Genomic DNA, 24,768 nt, shown 5'->3' on the forward strand with positions numbered 1-24,768 from the left:
ATTCATTCTCAACTGCTTTATTGTTGAATGTCATTTGTTCATTGAGCAAAGGTTGGAATAATTTGATCTAAGTCTAGTTCTTTCCAATCAAATACACGTCGACAGCAGAAATGATCCATTTGTATCACTCACATTGATTGGCATGCAGCCTTAATTATTCTTAGACCAATTCACAATAGCTACGAAAATTGCAGATTTTGACATCTCTTCACCATTCGACTTCGTGTAATCACTTCTTTCACACTCCTCAGTGAAAACATCCAACCGAAATGTTTTTCTAGAGCTGTACAGTCCGTGAGTTGCCTGCGCTTATATTGTCTGACGATTTTTACTGTGATGCGACAGGGCGATTTACAATTAACATGCCGTTCACGAACAATTTTGCTTGACTCTTTCCGCTGTGCAGATGACTATTACGAGACCTATCTAACGCAATATCCACCTGATTAAATGTTGTTCCCCGTTAAATAGCTATTTTCTCGATAGTTTACCTACAAAAAAAAAAGCAATAATGAACGATATAATAGTGTTACAAACATATTTGTTTTCGAAGTATTGAAATGTTGTGATTTTTGGTAAATGAAATGTAATACTTCCGCGATATGTCTTCTTCCTCTGACTTCCACACTGGTCTCCACATACTCTTGCTCTCATAGTAGTGGTCGTTGCATGTGCACCCGCATATATGGTGAAAATGAATTTCATTCTGATTTCATAACTCCCTCTAACTACTAGAGTTCAATCAGTCCAGAACAAAACACAGAACCATCCTTTAGCCGGAAGTTGATCTAACTGCCAGATAAACTGTCAATAACATCTACATGTAATGGTTGCTGTTTTTCCCCGTGTGACAACCGCCGTCATCGCTTTTGTATAGCTGGTCTATATTACGTCATCATATATTCGTCCGACAACATTTGTTGCGCACAAACAGCAACAAAAATTGCTGCCTCTCACTTCTTCAAAGCACTGCACAGCCTGTTGAAACGCACTGACGTGTGTGAACGCATGGAAAGGCTCAATTTCAAAGTAAAATGTTGTTCAATTCCTGCCTGAACCACTGGTTAAGACTTTTCGCGCCATGTTACATTATTATGCTGCTTTTCTTGTGACCGATGACAAGGCATTAAATTTGGCGGCCTCTGCAAGACAAAGCTGCATCTATGCAGCTCCTTAAATATAAGAATTGGCTCAGCGGCTGCCGGACTGTGTGCATGGTCCTGTTTAACACGTCACTGAGAAACCAATTGAACACTTACCGTATATGCACGCAAATGACGCGACGAAGAATATAACGCGAGAGAGGACTGTCTGCCTAAAAAAAGCTAATATATATATATATATATATAAGAAGAAGAAAGGGGGTTAACCGAGGGGCCTGATTTTTCTTAGTCATATCATAAGAAGCCCAAGGACAAGGACAAGGACAACATACCAGAACAACGCCCAAGGACCAGACAACGCCCAAGGACAACATACCAGACATTACTTGTGCTTAATAATAATAATAATAATAATAATAATATATATATATATATATATATATATACATTACGCGAAGTAATGCCGCAAGGAAACAGGAAATGACTCATAAAAGCGGGTGCTCACAAGGAGCAATTTATTCCTCGTTACTGCGAACTACCGTCACAAAATACAGTGAAAGCACGAGTGCCTGCAGAATTACTCGTTGTTACTGCTGACTTCTTTGCCACCATTGGCGAGAACGGTTTCTGCTCCCCATGCGACCAGTTATTCGACAGGCAGCACTTCAGAAATACCCGTAATAGAATGGAACACGGCAAAGCCTTTCATGCATTGTGCGACGAAGGCCGCTCGCTTGGCGCGCCTACACATCACCGCCGATCGTCCTGCACAAGCTTTCGATTAATACGTTGTAACCACATTGATGCAGCACTAAGAGCGTTTTAAATTGGGGAGAATAAAGGCGGTGCGAAATGCACAGTGGCAACTCCCAGCTCGCGCGCTATTGGGCACAGTGAAATCTCAGCGCTAGATAAAATGAAGGAAAAATAGAACACATTATGTTCATGTCACGAACCCGGATGTATAGTGAGGCGCGTTCCGAGGCTGGAAGTTTCGGAGAAAAAACTCGCGGTATATTCGGGCAAATATGTTAAGATGCGTATCTCTCGTGTGTCGCCTCTCCTGTGGCTCACGTGCTCTCACACTGCACAACCTCTACTATAGCTGGTGACACTGGTAGCAGCACGTAAAGACCACCTCCTTATGTATTATTGTTTTAATTTTGCTTTAATTTTGTTTTAATTGTGCAAAGTAAACACCAACAATGGTCAACGCCAGCATCCAGGGACTCCAGCTACGTGTGTCTCTTGTATGTGGTTGCACCTATTTGCTACATTATGTCATTAGCAGCTACAAATGCCCATTTAGGTGTAAATCTCGTTTATGCATTATGGTATATGTTTTTAACAAGTACACATTATTTCGGACGTTCGGTTGTCTCGATTTGACAGGTACCATCGCACTCAGTGCGGGATACAATGCACAACCACTTTACCATGCCCATTCGCATTGTAGTTTATACTGAGCCTGATAGTATATCATAGCCCCATATACGAACCAGAAAACATATATATTCTAATGCGGAAACCTAAAGTTCGATCACAATAAACAACTTTTTTTTTTTTTCGTATATGTGCCAGAAGTGCAGGGTAATATTCTACTCACACATATAAAATATCCGCAATGAGACTTCCGACAGATGTGATTTTGTCAACTGAGGCAGTACATGCATGAGTCGGATATTCTAATGAGAAAGCTTTCTTTCACATGGGAGCTATAGGTTACGTGGGCGCCTGCATGCGGCGCGCAGTCTACCATTTGGAAAGTGGTGTCATTCCTCCGTCTTGCGCAAGAGCGATGTATGAAAGCGCTATACATGAAAACATATAAAGTTGACAGCAGCTTTGATGGCCAAGAAAAAAAGAAACCTATGTAATATTGCGTATTGTAAACCGTTCCATGGTCTCTGACAAATTTATAACTATATTAGGTAAAGCTGTATAGGTAAAACTACACTGAATAAAAAAAGATATTCCAAATAGTCTGTACATTTATTGCGACGCACTATAGCGTATGCATCCATGTTAATTTTTCTGCGCGCAAGTGCTTTTGTGGGGCTGCCTTGGGCCTGTTTCTGAATTTCTCATCTTGGGCTCAGGTAGATCGTACCTTTTATTCAAAATTTACTGACGACAGACACTGCTGGCTTCTCTGCCGCAAGCGCAGCGTACAACTCCAGACGATGTCGCCCAGCTGCAGAGACTAGTCGAAAACATGGAGGGAAAAGAAGAACGGTCGAAAAGTTTCCCGCGCTTGTCCGCCTGCCTTCCCTGGTGGCGCGCAATTTTTCTTTTTCTTTTTTTCTCCTTTCTCCTCCTAGCTCAATACTGCGGTTACCCGGCCACGCTATTCGGCCTTGGGCTCGGTTCTCCCCTCTTGCCCGCATTCTTCCCCGCCTCTGAACTGTTTTCCTTTACTTACTTTTTTTTTATTTTTGCTCAGCCCAAGTCACCAGAGGGCATATCAGCTTATCGTTGGAAGTAGGCATGCGCGTTTGCTCTAACAAGCTTAAAAGAATCCTTTGCATTGCTTGTTCGTTCGCACTCAAATTTCGCAATGAGGTCGTATTCTTTCTTCTTGCGTTTTTCACAGAGTGTTTAATTAGTATTTCTGCTTGCCATGGTTCATGCGAAAAGGCACCTCCTACCCAGTTGAACCAGACCAGCTGCGAACGAACTAGTTTAACAGCAATGTCCGCGTTCTACCAATGCGGACAAACAAAAAATGCGGCCTCTTAGCGAAACGTGAGTTGAAACCAAGCAGCAGTACGAGCAAAGTGATCAAAAAAGAATTTAAAGAAGTCCAGAGTCGCAGTCTGGTGCTTCTTCAGCCTGCATCAGTTGTGGCAGCATGCAAAATGCTTGTTATTATCGTAGTTATGTACTTAGTGCAATATATTTTATGCTGTCGTCTAACAAAAAACACGCGAATCCATAGTTCAATCGGTAACTAAAGCCATCTCAATGCATTGCCGGCTTGTCACACCGACGAGCGTTTGCGCGCTCGGCGTCCAGTCATGCTCTGACGGAGGCCCAGCACGTGTGGCCGGCCGTGTGCCGATGTAGCTGGAAGGAGACGTCGGGTCGACTGTTTATGGAAGGCAGGTGGTCAGTGAAGCCGGCTTCCGACTATTTCTCAACAATCGACCAAGCATCGGCAGTCGGCTAGGGTTGCTTGGGCAAATGCTTTCTTGACCTTTGCTTGAGATAGCTCAGTGTGCCTGATGTGCTCTTTTACACCTTTGCAGAAAACCTGTGGCTACGTCTAGGCCTAAACATGACGTCTCGCTTTCTACTCGTCATTTCGGGCGCAATCAAGTGGGTCTACACCATGGAGCTGTTCCCCACAGCGACGAGAAGCTTTGGCTTCGCAGCCTGTTTCACTATGGGACGCATTGGAGGAATCGTGGCTCCCTTTATGAGAGACCTGGTGAGTTTTTGCAGCACCTCAGCAGGGCTGTGCATGTGTGTAGCTAAGGCTTCTTCAATACTAGTTGTGACCTTCACTGTTATGCATCATTCACTACTGTGGAAAACGTTTGGACAGCATGTGAAAATGTTGCTACTTCCTTCCATTCATGTCCTATGGTTAAATGATTTGCATGCGATGTCCGTAGAAAGTGTGAGGAGGAAGTCCAGTGTCATCTTATGCCTGTGCAACCTTCATGTGACCCGCCGTGGTTGCTCAGTGGCTATGGTGTTAGGCTGCTGAGCACGAGGTCGCGAGATCGAATCCCGGCCACGGCGGCCGCATTTCGATGGGGGCGAAATGCGAAAACACTCGTGTACTAAGATTTAGGTGCACGTTAAAGAACCCCAGGTGGTCGAAATTTCCGGAGTCCTCCACTACGGCGTGCCTCATAATCAGAAAGTGGTTTTGGCATGTAAAACCCCATAATTTAATTTTTGATTTTTAACATTCATGTAGTATAGAGTAACTGGCACCCACAGAAATTTTCTTGTGCTGTTAATAGACTTTTAAGAATAGACACACTGGGCACCAGTTCAGGTATAGGAACCGAGAAAACAATAAGTTGTTACTGAACATTTGTATACAAAGGAATGACTAAACAAGGAAAGAGGCCACAGTGAATGTTTGGACGGAAAACAATAGTTGTAGTACTAAGAGATTGCAAAAGTGCTGTATTGGTGGAGGACCGTACGCGAGCAGATGATATGGTTCGCTAACTATGGTTTGACGTAGTAGTTCTGTGGAAACCCGCAAGGTGGAGAGAAGTAATGAATAAAGGGAAAATCAGACATCCACCCGTTCGTAGCAATTGCTACAAAGGAAACCCATACGAGTTCCTCGAAAGAAAAGCCTCAGAGTTGAAGAAAAATTCGTCCTGGTCCGGGACACGAACCCGGGACCACCGCCTTTCTAGGGCAGCCGCTCTACCATCTGAGCTAACCAGGCGCCTAGCAGATGGCAGGGTGAAGTCGAATTTGTCGACAACACGAAGCAAAGGCAAGTGTTTGACGTAGTAGTTCTGCGGAAACCCGCAAGGTGGAGAGAAGTAATGAATAAAGGGAAAATCAGACATCCACCCATTCGTAGCAATTGCTACAAAGGAAACCCATACGGGTTCCTCAAAAGAAAAGCCTCAGAGTTGAAGAAAAATTCGTCTCGGACCAGGACGAATTTTTCTTCAACTCTGAGGCTTTTCTTTTGAGGAACCCGTATGGGTTTCCTTTGTAGCAATTGTTACGAATGGGTGGATGTCTGATTTTCCCTTTATTCATAACTATGGTTTGAAACGCCGGTTTCAAGACTTCCTGTGCCACTCACTGACACGCTGCGCTATCGGACAGGAAGGAGGAGAACCATTCTTTTATCTCCTAAGTAGCTCACTGTTTTTCCCCAGGTGGTGATTTTTTAATGCACTCCAAAGTTCTCGCGCTTGTCAAAGTAGAAAGCAAAAATTGCTGCCCGCTATCGATGATTTGAAACGCCGCTTTCGAGACTTTCCATGCCATTCACGGACACTGCGCCATAGGACATGAAGAAGAAGAGCTATATTTTTGTTTTCTAAGCAGTTCACTTTTTCCCACCAGGCGTTAATTTTTGAACGCACTCTGAAGTTTGGCGATCGTCAAAGCAGAAAGCAAAAATGGCTGCCTCCGGGAACAGTGCGGGTGCTTCGAAAGATCGCAGATCTCACAATTCCGCTGTGTTTGTGGCTGACTGTATCAATGGATCGAGCAGCAACGTGTGTGAGGATGCTACCTTTTCGTCAGACTTTTAGACTGGCAACGATGCAAGCCAGCCTGGAACATCGACGGCCGTAGCCTGGCACTTCAAACTAGTGTTTGCATTTAATTTATGTTGTGGAATAGGATCATCTGGACTGGAATCCTCCGACCTAAGGTAGCCTAGCAGGCTGCAGGGTTATCTGACTGAGCTAGCTTGGATGCTCGGTTGCCACAATCAAAAATTTTTTTTGAAGGTGGGAAACTCGAACTCACTTCCCCCAATAGACAGCATCTCCAGGCTTGGAGTGGCGCCTGACACCGGCAAAAATGCCGAGAGCAAGTGTGGCTATACTAATCCAGGTACAACCAAATTAGGAAGGCCCGCTAAGCTTCAACAAGACACTTCCTCACCAGAACAGGAATTGGCCTCCCTGGTGCAGTATTCAGCCACTCCCTCCCAAATGACTCACTCAATTACCCAATGGCCCTCAGTCCCCAGCAGCTGCAGAGCACTTGACCAAGGCGGCGGTCAGACCTGTAACGCAGCAGAGAGTGCTAAGAATCTCGGACCTGGACAGGTCGCCAATGGAAACTGACCCTTGCAACATTTAACACCTGGACCCTCTCGAGTGAAGCTAGCCTAGCAGGACTTTTTGAGGAACTATCAGGCATTGTTTGGGATATCATTGGCCTTAGTGAGATTAGAACTGGTGAAGCTTATACAGTGCTGACAAATGGCCACGTCCTCTGCTATAGAGGACTACCAGATAAGAAGCAGTTTGGAGCAGGATTCCTAATCCATAAGGACATAGCGGGCAACATTGACAAATTCTGCAGCATTAATGAGAGGGTAGCAGTAGCCATAATAAAACTAAATAGGAGGTATAGAAGAAAGGCAGTACAAACCTACGCTCAAACCTCCAGTCACGATATGATGAAGAAATAGAACAGTTCTATGAAGATGTTGAACTAGTGATGCGAAAAGTACAAACTCAGTATAGTAGCATACCTGCCAACCCTCCCAATTCGCCCAGGAGACTCCCGATTTTTGACTGAACTTTCATATTGCACGATCACTGTCTTATATCTCCCGAAAAATGGTCTCTGTTCGTGCAATAATGTTTTTTTGCGAAACTGGCACCATGGAATCTACAGCCACATCGTAATCGCCAGCATCACCAACAACGGCCGCACTAGCACCATTGGTATCATCAACTAAACAGCAGACTACGGTGCCTAGCAAGCCGACTAAAGCCAGAGCCAATGTAGCTCCTGCATTTCATGCATGCCTTCCTCCATGGTGCATCTTGTTGCTGCTGCTTGTGTGCATGATTTGTGTTGGCTAGGCCGTGTATTGAAACAGTGAATACACCCCCCCCCGCCCCCACTTCCGTTGGCGCGAATAAAGTCTCCCGATTTTTTATCTTGCCAGGTTGGCAGATATGTAGTAGTCATGGGCGACTTCAATGTAAAAGTGGAGCAAAAGCAGGCTGCTGAACAAGCTATTGGCAACTATGGCATAGACTCTAAGAAAACTCGAGGAGAGATGTTGGTAGATCTCGCGGAAAGGAATAAGCTGTGAATAATGAACTCCTTCTTCAGGAAGCATTGGAACAAGAAGTGTACCTGGAAAAGCCCTAATGGTGAAGCAAGAAATGAAATCAATTTCATACTTCCTGCCAATCCCAGCATAGTGCAGGATGTAGAAGTGTTAGGTAGGGTAAAGGTGCAGTGATCAAAGGTTAGTGAGGGCTAGTATTCACTTCAATCTGAATATAGAAAGGGTAAAATTGGTCATGGACAAACAGGCCAACCTAAACACAGTAAGGGTAAAAGCAGACCAATTCACTGACCAATTCAGGTTGACAGTTTCAAACAACTTTGCAGCCTTAGAACTGAGAGATGAAGATGACATAGAGACAATGAATGAAACCATAACTAGGCTGGCTTCAGAAGCAGCTGTTGAAGTGTGAGGTAAGGCCCCAAGGCAACCAGTAGGTAAGCTCTCCCAAGTAACAAAGGACCTAATAAAGAAACGACAAAGAATGAAAGTGTTCAACTCAAGAGATCAAATATAATTCGTGGAACTGTCAGAACTAATCAACAAGAAGAAAATAAGGGATATTCAGAATTATAAGGGAGAAAGACTGATGAAGCAGTAAAAAGTGGACGCAGCCTGAAAACAGTGAGAAGGAAACTAGGCATCGGACAAGCCAAGATGTGTGCACTGAAAGATAAGCAGGGTAATATCATCAACAATCTCGAAGGTATAGTAAAAGCAATGGAAGAATTCTATACTGACCTGCACAGTACACAAAGTAGAAACGATACCTCCATTCAAAGTAGTAAAGAACAGATTAGAGAGGCTCCACCTATAACTAGCAATGAAGTTAGAAGGGCCTTGCAAGACATGAAATGGGGAAAAGCGGCAGGAGAAGATGAACTGCCAGCCAATTTAATCAAAGATGATGGAGACATAATGCTTGAAAAACTAGCGGCCCTCTATACTAACTGCCTATCGACTTCAAGGGTTCCAGAGAACTGGGAGAACGCCAACTTTATGCTAATCCACAAGAAGGGAGACATTAAAGAATTGAAAAATTATAGGCCCATTAGCTTACTTCCAATATTATATAAAATATTCACCAAGATAATCTCCAATAAGAGCAACAGTGGACTTTAGTCAACCAAGGGAACAGGCTGGCTTCAGGAGGGGATACTCTACAATGGATCACATCCATGTCATTAATCAGGTTATTGAGAAATTCGCAGAGTACAATAAGCCTCTCTATATGGCTTTCATAGATTACGAAAAAGCATTTGATTCAGTAGAGATACCAGCACCAGCAGTCATAGAGGCATTGCGTAATCATGGAGTACAGACCGCTTACGTAAATACCCTGGAAAATATCTACAGAGATTCCACAGCCACCTTAATTCTGCACAAGAAAAGTAGGATGATACCTATAAAGAAATGGGTCAGTCAAGAAGACACAATCTCTCCAATGCCATTCACTGCGTGCTTGGAAGAAGTATTCAAGCTATTAAACTGGGAAGGCTTAGGAGTAAGGATCAACGGCAAATATCTCGGCAACCTTAGATTTGCAGATGACATTGTCCTGTTCAGCAACACTGGGGACAAGCTACAACAAATGATTGAGGACCTTAACAGAGAGAATATAAGAGTGGGGTTGAAGGTTATTTGAAGAAGACAAAGATAATGATCAATAGCCAGGCAAGGGAACAAGAGTTCAGGATCGCCATTCAGCATTTACAGTCTGAGGGAGTATGTTTACCTAGGTCAACTAATAACAAATAACCCAGACCATGAGAAGGAAATTCACAGAAGCATAAAAATGAGTTGTATCGCATATGGCAAAAATTGTTAGCTCCTGACTGGGAGCTTACCGTTATAATTAAAAAGGAATGTATACAATCAGTGCATTTTGCTGGTGCTGACATATGGGGCAGAGACTTGGAGACTGACAAAGAAGCTTGAGAACAAGTTAAGGACCGCGCAGAGAGTGATGGAACGAAGAATGCGAGGCATAACTTTAAGAGACAGAAAGAGAACTGTTTGGATCAGAGAGCAAATGGGTATAGACAATATTCTAATAGACATTAAGAAAAAAGAAATGGTGCTGGGCAGGTCATGTAATGCAAAGATTAGATAACCATTGGACCATTAGAATTACAGAATGGGTACCAAGAGAAGGGAAGCGCAGTAGAGGACGGCAGAAGACTAGGCGGTGTGCTGAAATTAGGAAATTTGCCACTGCTTGTTGGAATCGGTTGGCGCAGGACAGGGGTAATTGAAATCGCAGGGAGAGGCCTTCGTCCTGCAATGGACATAACATAGGCTGATGATGATGACCACGACGACCTATTCAATGAAAAATTTCGATTTTTCCGGAGATAGTGCCAATTAGGGGGCAGTGCATTTTGTGTATCTCATAATGTTTGTTAAATTTTTTTCTTTGTAGATACAAACGTTTCTTTACAAACATTGTTCAATTTTATCCCAGAGTCTTGATTTTAGCAATTTATCTTTTTTTATGACATGCATCTCGTTAATAAAAATATCATGCATAAGAAGTGCATTCATTCTGCCTTTTGTTTAGGTATTACATAAAATATTGAGTGCAGTAGTTCCCTGTGAAAAAAAAAATCTGGTGTAACCTACATAAACACCTATTTTCCCCATAGTAGGGTAACAGTTAAAGGCATGATTTAGACAGTCGGGCACGTGACTTAATGCACAGGACAGAACAGATAACATTTGTGCGTCAGAATTGCTCAACAGATACCAAGGGAATGGAAACGCAGCTGAGGACCGAAGAGAATCGCAGTTGCACTAAAAAGTTCTTTGCCTGGCCATCAAGAAGGGAATGATGTAGAACCAGCCAACCTTCACGTAATATGATGCACCCATTAGGAAGTTCAATGCACTTATCGAATCATTTGCTAACTTTTTTCTAACATTCTAAAGATCTTGTGAACGCTGGTCTCTGAGATTTTCCTTTGCTGTATGAATAGTATCTGAAGAAGGGTATTCAAAACTGATTCTTACAATTTCAATATTTGATTTCAGAGAGGAAAAAAATATAGGATGGGGAGAGTGATGGTGTTAAAGCTAACGGACCATACAGTCTTCAGATCACTTATTTTATTGGTCGCCACTGAAGCCGGCACGTTGTCCCAAAACATTGTATTCTGAAGTCCCGAAAATCCGTATTCCATTGTTCTGAAAATCCATTTTATTCTAATGCAACCCAATATTCAAGGTAAGATAGGGAGAGTTATATTGCAAGGAAACCAAGTTTATCTAAACTGGTTATAGTGAAGGGGAGGAAGCTAAAACAAGGCATTGCTGCTAGATGGATGTATGCACAAGGATGTTGCAAGAATGTCATACATGTTATCGTAAAGCATGTCAAAACATTTCAAAAGCATAAAGAAAGGTACTAGATGCAGGAAAAAGGCGTGAAGCATACAGTCTAAGGTTAATTAGCACCACATGCATCATTCGGTAAGACGCCATTATTAGAAAGCTATTGATATTTTACTGCTTAACAGGCACATCCGGAACGGCGACATGAATACGAGGATCCAAGGGGTCCGATTTTTGTTAGTCACAGCCATACGAATTAATTGACAGGCAATGAAGCTGGAGAAAGCATAGGATCAGTAGTAACTTTTGTGTTTAACTGAAATTTAGAAGTTATAAATAAAAGGAAGTAAAAGTGGATGAAAAAAACCTGCCGGAGATGGGGACCGAAGCCACATCTTCGGCATTATACGTGCGGTGCTTAATGCATTACCTTATCACCAGCGGCAAGTTATCATTTCGTCCACTTGCATTTACCATCGCCTTATTATTTCTACACTTAAATTAAACATACAAATTAAAAAAAGAAAAAACTATGGGGGCACCTAAGTCATTTTTATGATGTGTCAATACGAGAGTTAACTTGTCGCTGAGTAATGCATTGAGTCTAGTGTTACTGCATTGTGCTTCCAAGTGTAATGTTGCTGCTTATGAGGTCGCAACGACGCAAGACGACAAACCGACCATATTGCGATCTTTCAGCTGAGATTTATTTGCTGAGAGAATGCAGCAGCAGGTCACTTCGCATGTTTCGGTGCGTTGCGATGGTCTTGTACTTCGTTGGCAGTGAACTGGTGCCTCTGGCCACGTTTTGTCGTCTCACCTGATCGTGTGGACACGAGCGCTTCCTTTTTGGAGAATGAAGACTCCATAGCGCCGACAGTGGCGCCACTCCTGTCGTGTGCAATCTAGTGAATCGCCCACAAAGCAGAGCCCAACTACATGCACAGTCTCGAAGGTATTCATCACTGCCGCTTGCTGCAGTGGCGGCGTAATGTATTGGAGGCGCAGTCATTAGCGTGCTCGGCTAACGACTCATCAAATCCTCACTGTGGCCACTTTTTTTTTTTTTTTTTTACTTAAAGATGACGTAATTTGTGTGCCGCTTCTCTGTCACGGCTTTCTGATGATGGCAGGGTCGCACAGTGAGCCAAATAATGCTCTCGCATTACAAATTCTGGGATTTTACGTGCCAAGACCATAATCTGATTGAAACACACTATAGTAGGGGACTCCGAAATAATTTTGACCGCATGGGGTTTTTTAATGCACACCCAATGCATGGTACACAAGCACATTTTGCATTTCGGTTCCATAGAAATCTGGCCTCTACGGCTGGAATTGAACCCATGACCTCGAGCTCAGCAGCACAATGACATAGCCGCTTAGCTAAGGCAGAGGGTGACGTAACAATTAACTTCGTCTATGCTTTTCTCTGTCTTCATATATCACACCTGAAACAAATGTCATATGTGTGGACTTTTTTTTTTTTGTGCGAGTAGTCTGACACATGCCAGTGTACTGGGAAGGCGGGAGCCCAGTGTGCTGCTACACATGGCTGCGTGTCTTGTTCCAGCGAACGACTAGCTCAAACACTACGCTCGTGTTAAGAGTCTCTGTTTCTGTCGGCTGTACGCAGCAGCATTGCTTAAGAGACATGTTTTCACAGGGAATCCATGTGCACACCATTGCACCGACCATCGTGCTCAGCGGTGCCGGGCTGTGTGGAGCCACTGCCACCTGTTTCCTTCCAGAAACTCTGGGAAAGCCACTACCAGACACCTTCGACGAGGCCAATGACCTTGGCCTGAAGACGAAACGGAAGTAAGTCAGAGCAGAAGCCACCGAACCAAAAATTTTAATACAGAAACTAGAGGTGGGAGAGCATAAACTTTTTTGAATACAAATAGAATACGAATAGTAAGTATCAAATGCCGAATGATTAAACACAGATGGATATATTTGCAGTAACACTATTTATTTCAATACAGTTAGGTTCCATGCCTGTACTAAGCAATTCAAAAAAAGACAGATAAATATTAGGGACCAATGATCACGGTGAAACAGAAGATCGCTAATTGTTATTTTAAATATCTGCACGGCCCAGTAGCGTCTCAACAACTTTAGAGCTTGGTTGCAGGCAAGCTTTCCAATAATGAATGGCTGATGTAACGCTAGCTTACCGATAAGGCTAAATAAATGGTTACCAAATAATGATCAAAGGTTGTAGAAGAAAAAAAGAAGTACTGCTGAAGTACTTGTGTGCCATAGACACATGTAAAAGCATCTGTTGCAAGGAAAACATCACAAGTTGCAGTGTAAATGTTAAAACTGCTGCATAAGTATAATGCCAAAACACTGAATGACAAGCTAGAAGCAAAAATTATAGGCGGTCTCGTAGGTTTCCGCCGTGAAACTGAAAACGGAGCTTGCTTTGCCAATTGTGTTTCTGCATTGCTTTGAAAATGTTCGTCTTTGTCTCACTTCTAATAATTTGCAGTACTTTATTTAAACAGCATCCAGACAACCGTAACCAGACTTTAACATTTGGTTGTTGCGAACTATGTGGTTAGCTTTGAATATTCGAAAATACCAAATAGTTCTTTTTGAAATATGAATATGAATAGTTAGTGCGTAGTATTTGATTTGTGTTCGAAACTGAATTTTCTTCCAACCCCTAACAAAAGTAATAGCTTATCCAGGTTATTGAAACATGTATTTGTATTAGACTAATAAGACAAAAGTAACAGAATATGAATAATAGTTCTAGACCAATAGCCTCTATTAATCAAGTGGGCAAATAAGTGCTGGCACTAATAGATGTATTAGGCCACTCTGTTCGACATGCAGATGCACCGGACAACTATAGCATTATAGTTGAACCCACTTATTACAATGCTGGTTTTAAAAACATATTGGTTGTAACAATGAGAAGCTGCTGCACTGTCAACTTTTGTATGTTTTGCATGGTGAAATAACCCACATAGTACAATGCCCTGATGCCGCATTATCACTTATAACGATGAAGTCTGGCTGCTGGGTGTCCGAGCCGAAAGGTAGTGAAATGCGAAATCCTCGGAAAAAAAACGAGAAATTCGAGCCACTGCACGATGGCCCGCTGCTCCATCAGTCGTCGCGCGCTCATTTTCCAGCCTTCTCCGCGCACCTCTCTCCCATCGCCCTTCCACCACTCCGAACACGAATGGGCTGCGCCCATAGCTCAACGCCGCGCCACCCTCCGAAACACGAATGGACCGCGCCATCTGCACTGCTCGCATGTTGCTCGCTGGCTCCTCATCAGTGCAATTCTGCAAACAGCGTAATTGCTCACGTTCGTCTTTCTTGTTTGCGTCGGAATCGTTCCTGGCCACGTGATTTCTCAGCCTCGTTTGACTCGCCGTTGAAACATAAGATGGCTAATCCGCCCGCTGATCATCGGCAGTGCACGACATTGCCGGTGAAAAGAAAGCACACGACTATAGGTTCAGAAACTAAATGCTTCTAATCAATGAGGTGATCGTCACAAACATGCTTGCATCGGATAGCGATGGCAACAATGGCAGCGATGACGCAGTAGGGCAGACTGCCTCAACGTTGTCCTCACAGGAGGCCCGGCAGATAATTCAGTCCCCTCACCAGTGCTTCGTTTTCACGAGGAACATTCCGCTGCACTACGTGGAGCACCTGGATGCCTTGGAGAAGGGTGTCGGCAAGCTTGACGTAAAGCATGCAAGGCTGATGGACGTTGGGTTTTCTCGTGCGAACCAGTGTGAAGTACGTGGCGAGACGCTTGTGGCGATCTCGCCTCAGCGTTTCTTCTCGGTTTCTCAAGCTGACAGACTGCCACGGCAACCTTCTCGCATTTTTCAAAAGCCCAAAATGCCTCGGCAGTGCTCGTATATTGCTTGCCACCCGTGACCACTCTTTACAGTTGTTATAGCAGTGCCATTCTTTAACGCCTACAGCCACGGATTGTTACACGCGATCGGAGCCCCTAGGGAGCAGTTAAACGAGTGAACACAATCAGCAGCCGGATGGAGGAAAGTGGTGGGGAGGGGCACTGGCCTCCCCGCCATTATAGTTTTCTCACATCAGCTCTGCCATCCCCCTATTTTTATTTTTTCATGCAGCCCAGTTAGGAAGTCAGACCTCCAGCGGAGCAGATAATACCCCCCTGTCCAGGCCTTTTCCATAAAAGAACACACAGCCGGCTGACACTCGGCGCTTCCTCACATTCCTCCACCAACATTGAACAGCACACCTTTCTTTTCAATTCTGCACCCTCACCGCTAACAGACCCTCGGTCGTTGCCTCGCCCACCTGCCGTACCCCCTCTCTCGTTTAGAAGAACCCTACTTATATACGCTGTGCCAAGGAAAGCATATGTCACCTTAAAGAAGACAAGTCCACTTGTCGAAACGTTGGCTCCTGCTTTTACCTAGTTCTCGTTTTGCTCATCGTCTTGAATTTCCATCTACCCGCCGTGGTTGCTCAGTGGCTATGGTGTTGAGCTGCTGAGCACGAGGTCGCGGGATCGAATCCCGGCCGTGGCAGCCGCATTTCGATGGGGGCGAAATGTGAAAACGCCCGCGTACTTAGATTTGGGTGCACGTTAAAGAACCCCAGGTGGTCAAAATTTCCGGAGTTCTCCACTACGGCGTGCCTCATAATCAGAAAGTGGTTTTGGCACGTAAAACCCCATAATTTAATTTTAATTTTTGAATTTCCATCTCCCGTCTTCTCCTCTGTCAAGAATGTAAGACAAGGTATGAGCAACGTTAGTGATAGAATGGTGTGGAAATATGACCCGCATATACCACATGCCACATAGCAAGGCGTGGTACTGGTAAGGCAAGGTACTGTACATGTACCTAAATATATGCGGAAATGTACGCTCACGGACAATGCAGCCGGCATCGACACCGGATTTTCTATGACACGGGGCCATTTTAATAATCTTCTTTTTCTTTTCTGCCCCCTACTCCTAGTCTTGGTCGTCTTCCGCCTCCTCTTCATGGAGGCTCTGCTGTCTTGACTTGGGCACTTCACAAGTTAATCACTTGGTCAATCACAGTGGTCGATGTCACGGCTTGGGCCGTCACGGGAATTTTACATTTAGAATATTTAGCTTAGTGGCAGTGAAGATCGCAGGGCACTACTTCAAAGAGGAGCAGACAAACAACATGGCCAGCATTTCTGCATATGAACAACAGTGTGCATCCAAAGTGTCTTTACAAGAGTTGGGTATATCTTTCAGTGCTTCAGTCAACTAACCAAAAATTTTTATGACATCTTGCAGATACATAACAATACGTTTGGGTTCTGCAAGAGTGCCTCTGATTTGTTTGAACAATGCGCCCTGACAAAGATTTATATGGTGCTCTTACGCAGGTCGCGCCTTGGTGGAGATGCTGTCTCTGGTGATGCGGCGCCTCCTCGGTAAACGACTAGCATCTGAAGACACCAGTACAACAAAAGTGCACAGCCAATGTCAAAAAAAGCTTTGACTACTCTGCCGTTGCCGGCAATGGCTGACTGTCTGTTGAAGCAACTGCAGCTATTTGAAATGCCCCACTTCACATTATTGCAGTGATATAGACAAAGGAAACAAAGATAAATAAACAAAAAAGCAACATAATTACTATCCTTATAAGCTTGTTTTTTTTTTCTCAACATCAGTGCATATTAAACAGATTGCACAACAGGACATAAGGCACAGCCATTGGAAGTGTCCATTAGACGTCTTGAGTGTGTCCCGTGTGGGATATGTAAATACGAGGTGGGTTCAAAAGAAACAGAACTTTTGCTATAACACCTTTACTGTTTATGGTACAACATTTTAAGTGCTGTCCCCTTCAAAGTAGGCCCCTCTACTGGCAATGCTGTAACAAGCATGTGACGCCCCCTCGGGCATAATCTTCCCTGGCCCGCCAGGCTCGGTAGGCAACATTGGTCACCGCAATAAACACCGACGAGCACAGCTGCTCGACGGTCAGTCATCCTTCATCACCACCACGCTGCGGAGCGTCCGTCTAACGGAGGGTGCCTCGAGCCCTCCCTCATTCACGAACCCGGGCGGATCGTCCCACGCCACCGCGAGCGGCGAAACACCGCCTCCCGTTGCTGCCGCCATGCCGCTGTACGGAAGGCTCGAGCCGTTCGAGGGAGACGGGTCCGCTTGGCCAATTTACGAGGAACAAGCCCACGTGTTCTTCCGGGCAAACGACACACCCAAGGCCAAACAGCGGGACATTTTCCTGGCCAGCTGCGGGACCCGCGTCCTCAGTCTCCTGCTCGACCTTCTCAAGCCAAGCACGCCGCATGTTAAGACGCTGGGTGAGCTGCTCGTCATACTGCGCTCGCATTTCATCCCAGCGCCGTCCACACTAATGGATCGTTTCCGCTTCAACAACCGGAGCCGCCGGGAAGGAGAGACCCTCGGGCAGTTTGTTGCTGCGCTACGAGGGTTAGCGAGTGCCTGCGTTTTCGGGGACCAGCTGGACTCTGCTCCGGGACCGTTTCGCCTGCGGCATCAACAACCCCGCCATGCAGACGCGACTCCTGGAGCTTCCCGACCCCTCGCTGGACGACGCCATGAAGGCAGCGCTGGCAATGGAAGCTGCCGCCGAGGGCAGCAGCGAGATTGCCCGTGCGACTGGCTCACCGTCGGCGGAAGCGGCGGTCAACAAGTTGGCGACAAAGGGCAGTACCTACGGTCCCTGTGGTGGTGCCCATTCCCCCTCACAGTGCCAGTTCTCTCAAGCACAATGCTTCACGTGCGGGAAAACTGGGCACCTGGCACGGGTATACCGAAGGGAGAGGACGAACAACGGACAGCAGCAGCAGCCTGGTTCAAACCCAGGTACCGCACAAGCCCGCGGCCAGAGTAGCCGTCGCAAAGGTATGCGGCGGGGGCGTGCGGCAGCAGGCTCAAGTTCTTCCGCGGCCAAGCTCCACGTCGTGGCCGAGGACCTGCTGATTTTCGACATGTGGCGTACAGGCCTCGTACCATAGTCTGTGCCGCCGTACATGCTGACCGTCGAAATCTGCGGGCACCCCATTTCCATGGAGCTGAACATGGGCCAGCGTGTTGGTCATAGCCGGGAAACTCTTCAGGCATACTTCCTCTGGCGTGTCCATCGAGGCTTCGAGCGTGATGCTGTGCAGCTACTCCGGGCAGCTCTCCAAGGTCCAGGGTCAGGCACAGGTAAGCGTTCGCTCTGGCGACAGGGAGGCAACCCTTCCCCTTTACTTAACGAAGGGATCATCGCCGACGCTGCTGGGCCGAAACTGGATTCATGCAATGGGCGTTCGTCTGCCAGAGCACCAGGAAGCCAGCCTGCATGTGGTGAAAGACGTCCCCAGCCTCCTGACAGAGTTCAAGCCTCTGTTCCAGCCAGGGGTGGGCACATTCGCCGGCACGACGGCTGACATCTATGTACCTGAGGGAGCCCGGCCTCATTTTTTCAAGCCTCGCCCACTGCCGTTCGCCCTGAAGGACGGAGTCACCCAGGAGCTGCAACGGTTACAGCGAGAGGGCATCCTGATGCCCGTCAAGACGTCTGAATGGGCCGCTCCCATCGTACCAGTTTTCAAGCGAGACGGCAGTGTCAAGATCTGCGGGGATTTAAATGTTACCATCAACCCCGTCGCTACCGTCGAGAAGTACCCGTTGCCCTGGATTGAAGATCTCTGGTCAACATTGTCCGGTGGACAGAAGTTCACCAAGCTCGACCTCAGGGATGCTTACCAGCAGCTGGTGCTCCAGGATGTCTCCCGGAAGTATGTCACAATATCCACAACTTTGGGGCTCTTCCAGTACACGCGCTTACCGTTTGGTGTGGCCTCAGCCCCAGCCATATTTCAGAGGGAGATGGACAACCTCTTCAGGGGCATGAGGCACGTGGCGGTGTACTTGGATGGCATCCTAGTTACTGGGAGCGACGACAGGGACCACCTGCACAACGTCCTGGCACGGCTGCAGGACGCCGGCCTTAAGCTCAAGCTGGGAAAGTGCATTTTCCTGGCCCCCGTGTTGAGTACTTGGGACATGTCATTTCCCAGGCTGGCCTAGCCCCGGCTCCCCGAAAAGTTGATGCTGTGCTCAAGGAGCCTAAGCTCCAGAACAAGGAGCTTCAGAGCTACCTGGGCCTCATCAACTTCTACAGGAGTTTTCTGCCGAACCTGTCAGCATCTACAGCCGCTCCATCTTCTGCTTCGAGATGGTCAGCAATGGGTCTGGAAGAAGGAGCAGGACCGGGCCTTCCAGCGCAGCAAGGAGCTAATCACGAAGGCTCCAGTGCTAGTACACTTATAGACCCTGCCAAGCCTGTCGTCCTGAATGTAGATGCGTCGCTGTACGGTGTGGCAGCCGTCCTGGCGCACCGGGACAAAGATGGCCAGGAACTCCCTGTGTCGTTTGCTTCTCGTCGGCTTCATGCTGCAGAGCAACGCTACAGCCAGCTGGACAAGGAAGGCTTGGCCCTCATGTTCGGTCTAGAACGCTTCCACCAGTATCTGTGGGGCCGGAAGTTCGAGGTGGTCACGGACCACAAGCCGCTGTTGGGGCTGCTGGGACCTGACAAGGCAGTTCCCGTGCAGGCATCACCTCGAGTGGTACGCTGGGCCTTGAGGCTTGCAGCTTACAGTTACCAGCTGGTTTACCGCCCGGTAAAGGACCTGGGACCTGCTGATGCCCTAAGCCGCCTGCTCCTGCTCGAGGAGCCTGATGCGGTTTCAGAACCTGTTGAAGTGTTCATGCTGGAACACGCGTACCCGGAGGTGCTCTCCAGATCTGCGGTATCGCAAGCGATCAGCCGGGACCCAGTCCTGTCTCAGGTGGTCAAGGCGGTGTCCCGTGGGGAGGAATTGGTTCAGCAGGCCTATAGCCACAAGGCCACTGAGCTGAGCTTGCAGCAGGACTGCCTACTGTGGGGTTCCAGGGTGGTGATCCCACAGTCTCCGGTCCCGGTCCTGCAGTTGCTGCCCGCGGGTCATCTTGGAAAAGACCAAAATGGTGGCCCGGTCCCATGTTTGGTGGCCTGCCCTGGACCAGGACATCGCTCACGTGGTGCAGAGCTGCAAAACCTGCCAGGAGCATCAGCGGGCCTCGCATCATGTGGAAATCACTCCCTGGCCATTCCCACAGAGACCCTGGTCCCGTCTACATGTGGATTTTGGGGGACCTTTCAAGGGCCATTACTTCCTGATGGTGGTGGGCGCCTTTTCGAAGTGGGTGGAAGTTCTACCTGTCACCACTCCATCAGCAGGCACGACCATTGCAGCGCTACGACAGGTCTTCGCCGCCCAGGGGTTGCCGGACGTCATCGTGTCCGACAATAGTCCTGCTTTCGCCAGCACAGAATACCTGGCCTGGCTGACGAAGAAATGAATCCGCCGGGTGATGGTTCCGCCGTACCACCCTGCTTTGAATGGTGCAGCCGAGCGGGTGGTGCAAACCATCAAGGACAAGCTCAAGAAGAGCCAGACTGGGGATTTCCGGACGCATATTGCCTGGATACTGTTTCAGTACTGGACCACGCCCCACGATGTCACTGGCCGTGCCCCCTGTGAGCTCCTGCTCGGTCGGATGGTCAAGACACCCTTGGACGTCTTGCATCCAGACTTCCTATCCACAGTGTTCCTGAAGCAGTAGGTGGCTGCTGACTGAGGGTGCCGTCCCGGGTCTTTGCTTAAGTCGGGAGCTCCAGTTTTCGCCCGGAACTTCCGTCCTGGCCCACCCTGGTCCGCCGGACAGGTGGTGTCTCCTGCCAGCGCCTCATGGCTGCTCGTCCGCATGCCAGATGGGCCCACGTGGCACAGACACACCGACCATGTTAGGCCTCGCCTCGGGACCTGGCCAGCACCCTCGACTGCCACTTCCGAGTTCCAGCCCGCAGGAGGACTAGCGACAGCACCAGTCGCTTCCAGCGGAACAACGTCCACCTCGGAGGCGGCACTTAAGCGTTGCCAGTGGTGCGGCGCCCGTTGGGCCAGTGTCGAGCCCGTCGTCACTCACAAGGCTGACCACTGCAGACCCTCCGGATGGAGCGAGGCTGTCTCTGGCAGCACCCGGCGTTGCCACACCCGGGCCGTCAACACTGGTGCCCAGGCGGAGTACTCTACGGCGGAGGCCACCAGACCGTTACTCGCCTGGTATTAGAGTTGTCGGACGATCCCACCGCTGTTACCAGTTGTAGGAGTTGTCGGACGATCTCGCCGCTGCCACCATTTGTAAGGGTTGAAGGTCGTAGGGAGGAACTAGGTGAACAGGGTTTATTTACAGTATTTACATTTGAACATGGGATACATTTACACAGTCTAGCGTGACTCCCAAAAGGAGCCCGCAAGACGAAGCATACAGCAAACGAGCACACAGCTCACGAGTACATTGACGAGCACAGAGCACGACGACAAGCACACTCTAGCCGCCGACAACAGCTGGTTATATCCACTACGTGTTCCCTAGATCCCTAGGTGAGGCAAAACGTTCGACGACATCGTAAACAGGCCGCCTCTCTGCGGGACGTTTTACAAACACACGCACACAGGTTTCAGTGCCCCCTCCGCGGGAAGACGACCTTTGCAGCGCAGTCGTCGTGGTGTCCATTGTCCTGCGTCCCCGTAGCCAGGTGGTCACGCCCGACCCCAGCCGGCGCCTCTAAAATTCCAGAGCGGACCTCGTACAGTGGCCTCCGCCGCGGTTCATTGTTTGGTGTCTCGAAAAGCGCATGGGGAGGTTCTGCCAAATACCTCCCCTCGAGAACTCCCCTGAGCTGACCCCCGCCGCGTGGCTGCCGGTTGTCCGCAGTTCTCTGAAGTAAGTTCATGGTTGGTTAGCGCTGTCCTCGCTGGTTCTCTGAAGGGCGCCACCACCCCGGATCGATCGACGAACCTGCAGCGGGCTGAAATAGCTTTGAGAGCAGTACCCTTGCAGGCCGATCCTAACGCTGGGTAGTGGGCACCGTCGACCCGGATAGGGCGGAGGCAGAGCCTCGCAGAGCCTTGGACGAGCAGAGCCTTGGACGTTTGTTGTCGACAAACAAACTGGGGGTAAGGGGATGTAACAAGCATGTGACGCCCCTCGGGCATAATCTTCGTTGGCCCGCAAGGCTCGGTGGCCTGCCAGGCTTGGCAGGCAACATTGGTCACCGCACTGCAATAAACACCGACGAACACAGCTGCTCGGCGGTCAGATCGTTCATCACCACCACGCTGCGGAGCGTCCGTCTAACGGAGAGTGCCTCGAGCCCTCCCTCGTTCACGAACCCGGGCGGATCGAGACAAATGCACTCTTCCCATCTTCCATTTTTTGAAAACCTCCTAGAACGCACTTTCTGGAATGGTGCGCAGGTCTCTTCTCGCATTGTCCTGGGTCTCCTCTACGGTTTGGAAACGACGTCATTGCAAGGTGGTTTTCTGCTTGGAGAATAGAAAAAAGCCTGCTGGGGCTAGGTCTGGAGAATATGGTGGGTGGGGCACAACAGGAGTGTGGTGTTTCGCTAAGTAGCTGCGGACAAAGAGCGATGCGTGAGCCGGGGCATTGTCATGATGCAACAGCCAAGCCTGATTTTCCCACAATTCAGGCCTCTTACTGCGCTCAGAATCTCTCAAACGTGCTAGGATTCCCTGGTAAAGTTCTTTGTTTACCGTATGGCCATGTCGCACAAATTTCTGATGGACAATGGCTTTGCAGTCAAGAAACACAACCAACATCACCTTCATTTTTGACCGACTCATTTTTGACTGACTCAGGCCAAAGCGTGCCAGGGGGTGTTCGCATAAAAAATTGACTGTGCGCGACAGCCGACAGCCGATCTTATACACCCCTGACACGCGCAGGCCTCGGCGAGCCCCAACCTACGGACCAGTCCGGGTTCTGGCTTTGGAGTCCCCGTTGCCGTTTTGGTGTTGTGGGGGCGCCGCCAATAATGCCAAGTAATGACACGTTGTTACGATTAGTTAAAAAAAAAACGCTATTGATTACATATAATTACGTCCAGCCGCCAACTTGTGACGCTAAGTTCAGCACTACCGCGCCCCGCGACTCGTGCAACAGCACTCAGAACCTTGCCTCAGAAGGTACTTCGGACAGACTTTCTCGCGCCCTGCGGCTCTGGTGCTGAGTCAGTCATCGTCACCGGCGGCCTTTCAGCCACTTGCGTTCAACCGCGGTTGCTAAGGCGCTCTGCCTTCTAGATATTCAATATATGCGACCCGGGCTCTAGTACAGTCGCTAGTGCTCCCACAGAAGCATCTGTGATGTTAATTACAATGTACACTGCCGTAAGGGGGCGAGAAAGCTATGATCCGCCACGACTGACTTAGCACTAGCGCCACAGGTGCGAGTCGGTCTGTCCAACACAGCGGTCGCCAAATTGGGCGTCAGTGTGCCCGCTGCTTCACCTATTTCACCGCGCTGGCGGCCAGCGTCCGAGCGCAACCAAACTAGACCTCACTACAGGACACTGTAACCCCACTCCGCAATGCTGGCACGCCTAGGGACAAACGCCTACAACACGCGCTAAGAAACCTCCTCCGTAGTGCCTAGGTAGAGTCATATCTAAAGGGACACTAAAGAGAAAAATTATTTCTTCTGGATCAGTAAATTGCCTCTCTACTACACCAAAAACACCACTCTTACCACCATAAGACGCTCGGTAAGCCAGAAAAAGCGCAAGAACGAAAGACTGGTGGCGATGGCCCTTGAAGTTCCCGCACCTGGTGGCTGTGACGTCATGGATATTGATGGGATCTTCTAGGGCCTACTTAATTATATAGCCGTACAGATTGACTACATTGTGTTCTAAAAGAACCAAATATTCAACATGGCAGGTTTCGGGAACCTTTACTCAACCGACGCGGCCCAAATGCGTAAACATACTTTGGAATCCCTGACGTCACACTGACGTACCGGCGTAGGGGTTCTGGCGCGAAATTCGAATACTGATACTTCAACCTTCATTTTCTCGTCTAATAATGAAACTATTATTTTGAAATGACTGCCTGCAGTGTTCTCAACCGATGTTTTATTAGTCTAAACTGCTATGTTGCTGCGGTTTTTAAAGAAAGGACCGTACTACCTGCTCGTGCTGAAAATCGTCGAACTTCATCACAGTGCCGAGTTAAGTGGCCACGTGATCACCTTTCAATGAATGCCTAGTCATTGTGCTGTTTTTGGCAATGAACTCGCTGACAGTGAGGCAAGATCGGCCGCCTCTTCCTCTGATGAAGTACGGATTGCCCACTGGCGACCTGACACCAACTCCATGATCAAGGCACTCATGCAGGACCTTACAAAGGCTTACAGAACCCACTATGACAACATTCACAGACGTCTACCTATGATTGACCCAGACGGTAAATTCTGTTTGCCCCCGAAGCTTACGCGGAACAAAACATCATTGCTACACAGGATTCGGCTCGGCATTGCTTTCAGCCGCCGCTACGCGCACCTCATCGGCCAATCGAAGAGCCCTGATTGTGAACACTGCCAGATGCCTGAAACACTGCAACACGTACTGTGCGACTGCCCAGCATATATGCTAGAGCGAAGGACGTTAGAAAGCTTTCTAGCCAGCGTTG

At 47.9% G+C, this 24,768-nt stretch overlaps 1 protein-coding gene and 1 non-coding gene across 4 annotated transcripts in view; one reads left to right on the top strand and one right to left on the bottom strand.

The window, feature by feature from the left end:
* The window catches only part of LOC126516776 (solute carrier family 22 member 6-A-like), a 101,575-nt gene extending 84,753 nt beyond the window's left edge, over positions 1-16,822 (top strand). For all 3 annotated transcript variants that reach the window (XM_050166880.3, XM_050166878.3, XM_055063802.2), the window contains exons 9-11: positions 4,352-4,533; positions 12,854-13,008; positions 16,576-16,822. In XM_050166880.3, coding sequence (XP_050022837.1) covers positions 4,352-4,533; positions 12,854-13,008; positions 16,576-16,627 — 389 coding nt within the window. In that variant the 3' untranslated portion in view covers positions 16,628-16,822. The remainder of the gene's footprint in view (positions 1-4,351; positions 4,534-12,853; positions 13,009-16,575) is intronic.
* TRNAS-AGA (transfer RNA serine (anticodon AGA)) lies at positions 5,446-5,520 on the bottom strand. Its single transcript has one exon. It is a non-coding gene; the product is annotated as a tRNA-Ser (tRNA).
* Positions 16,823-24,768: the final 7,946 nt, after the last annotated feature.

This window comes from Dermacentor andersoni, chromosome 1, assembly GCF_023375885.2.
Source record: "Dermacentor andersoni chromosome 1, qqDerAnde1_hic_scaffold, whole genome shotgun sequence".
Lineage (NCBI taxonomy): Eukaryota > Metazoa > Arthropoda > Arachnida > Ixodida > Ixodidae > Dermacentor > Dermacentor andersoni.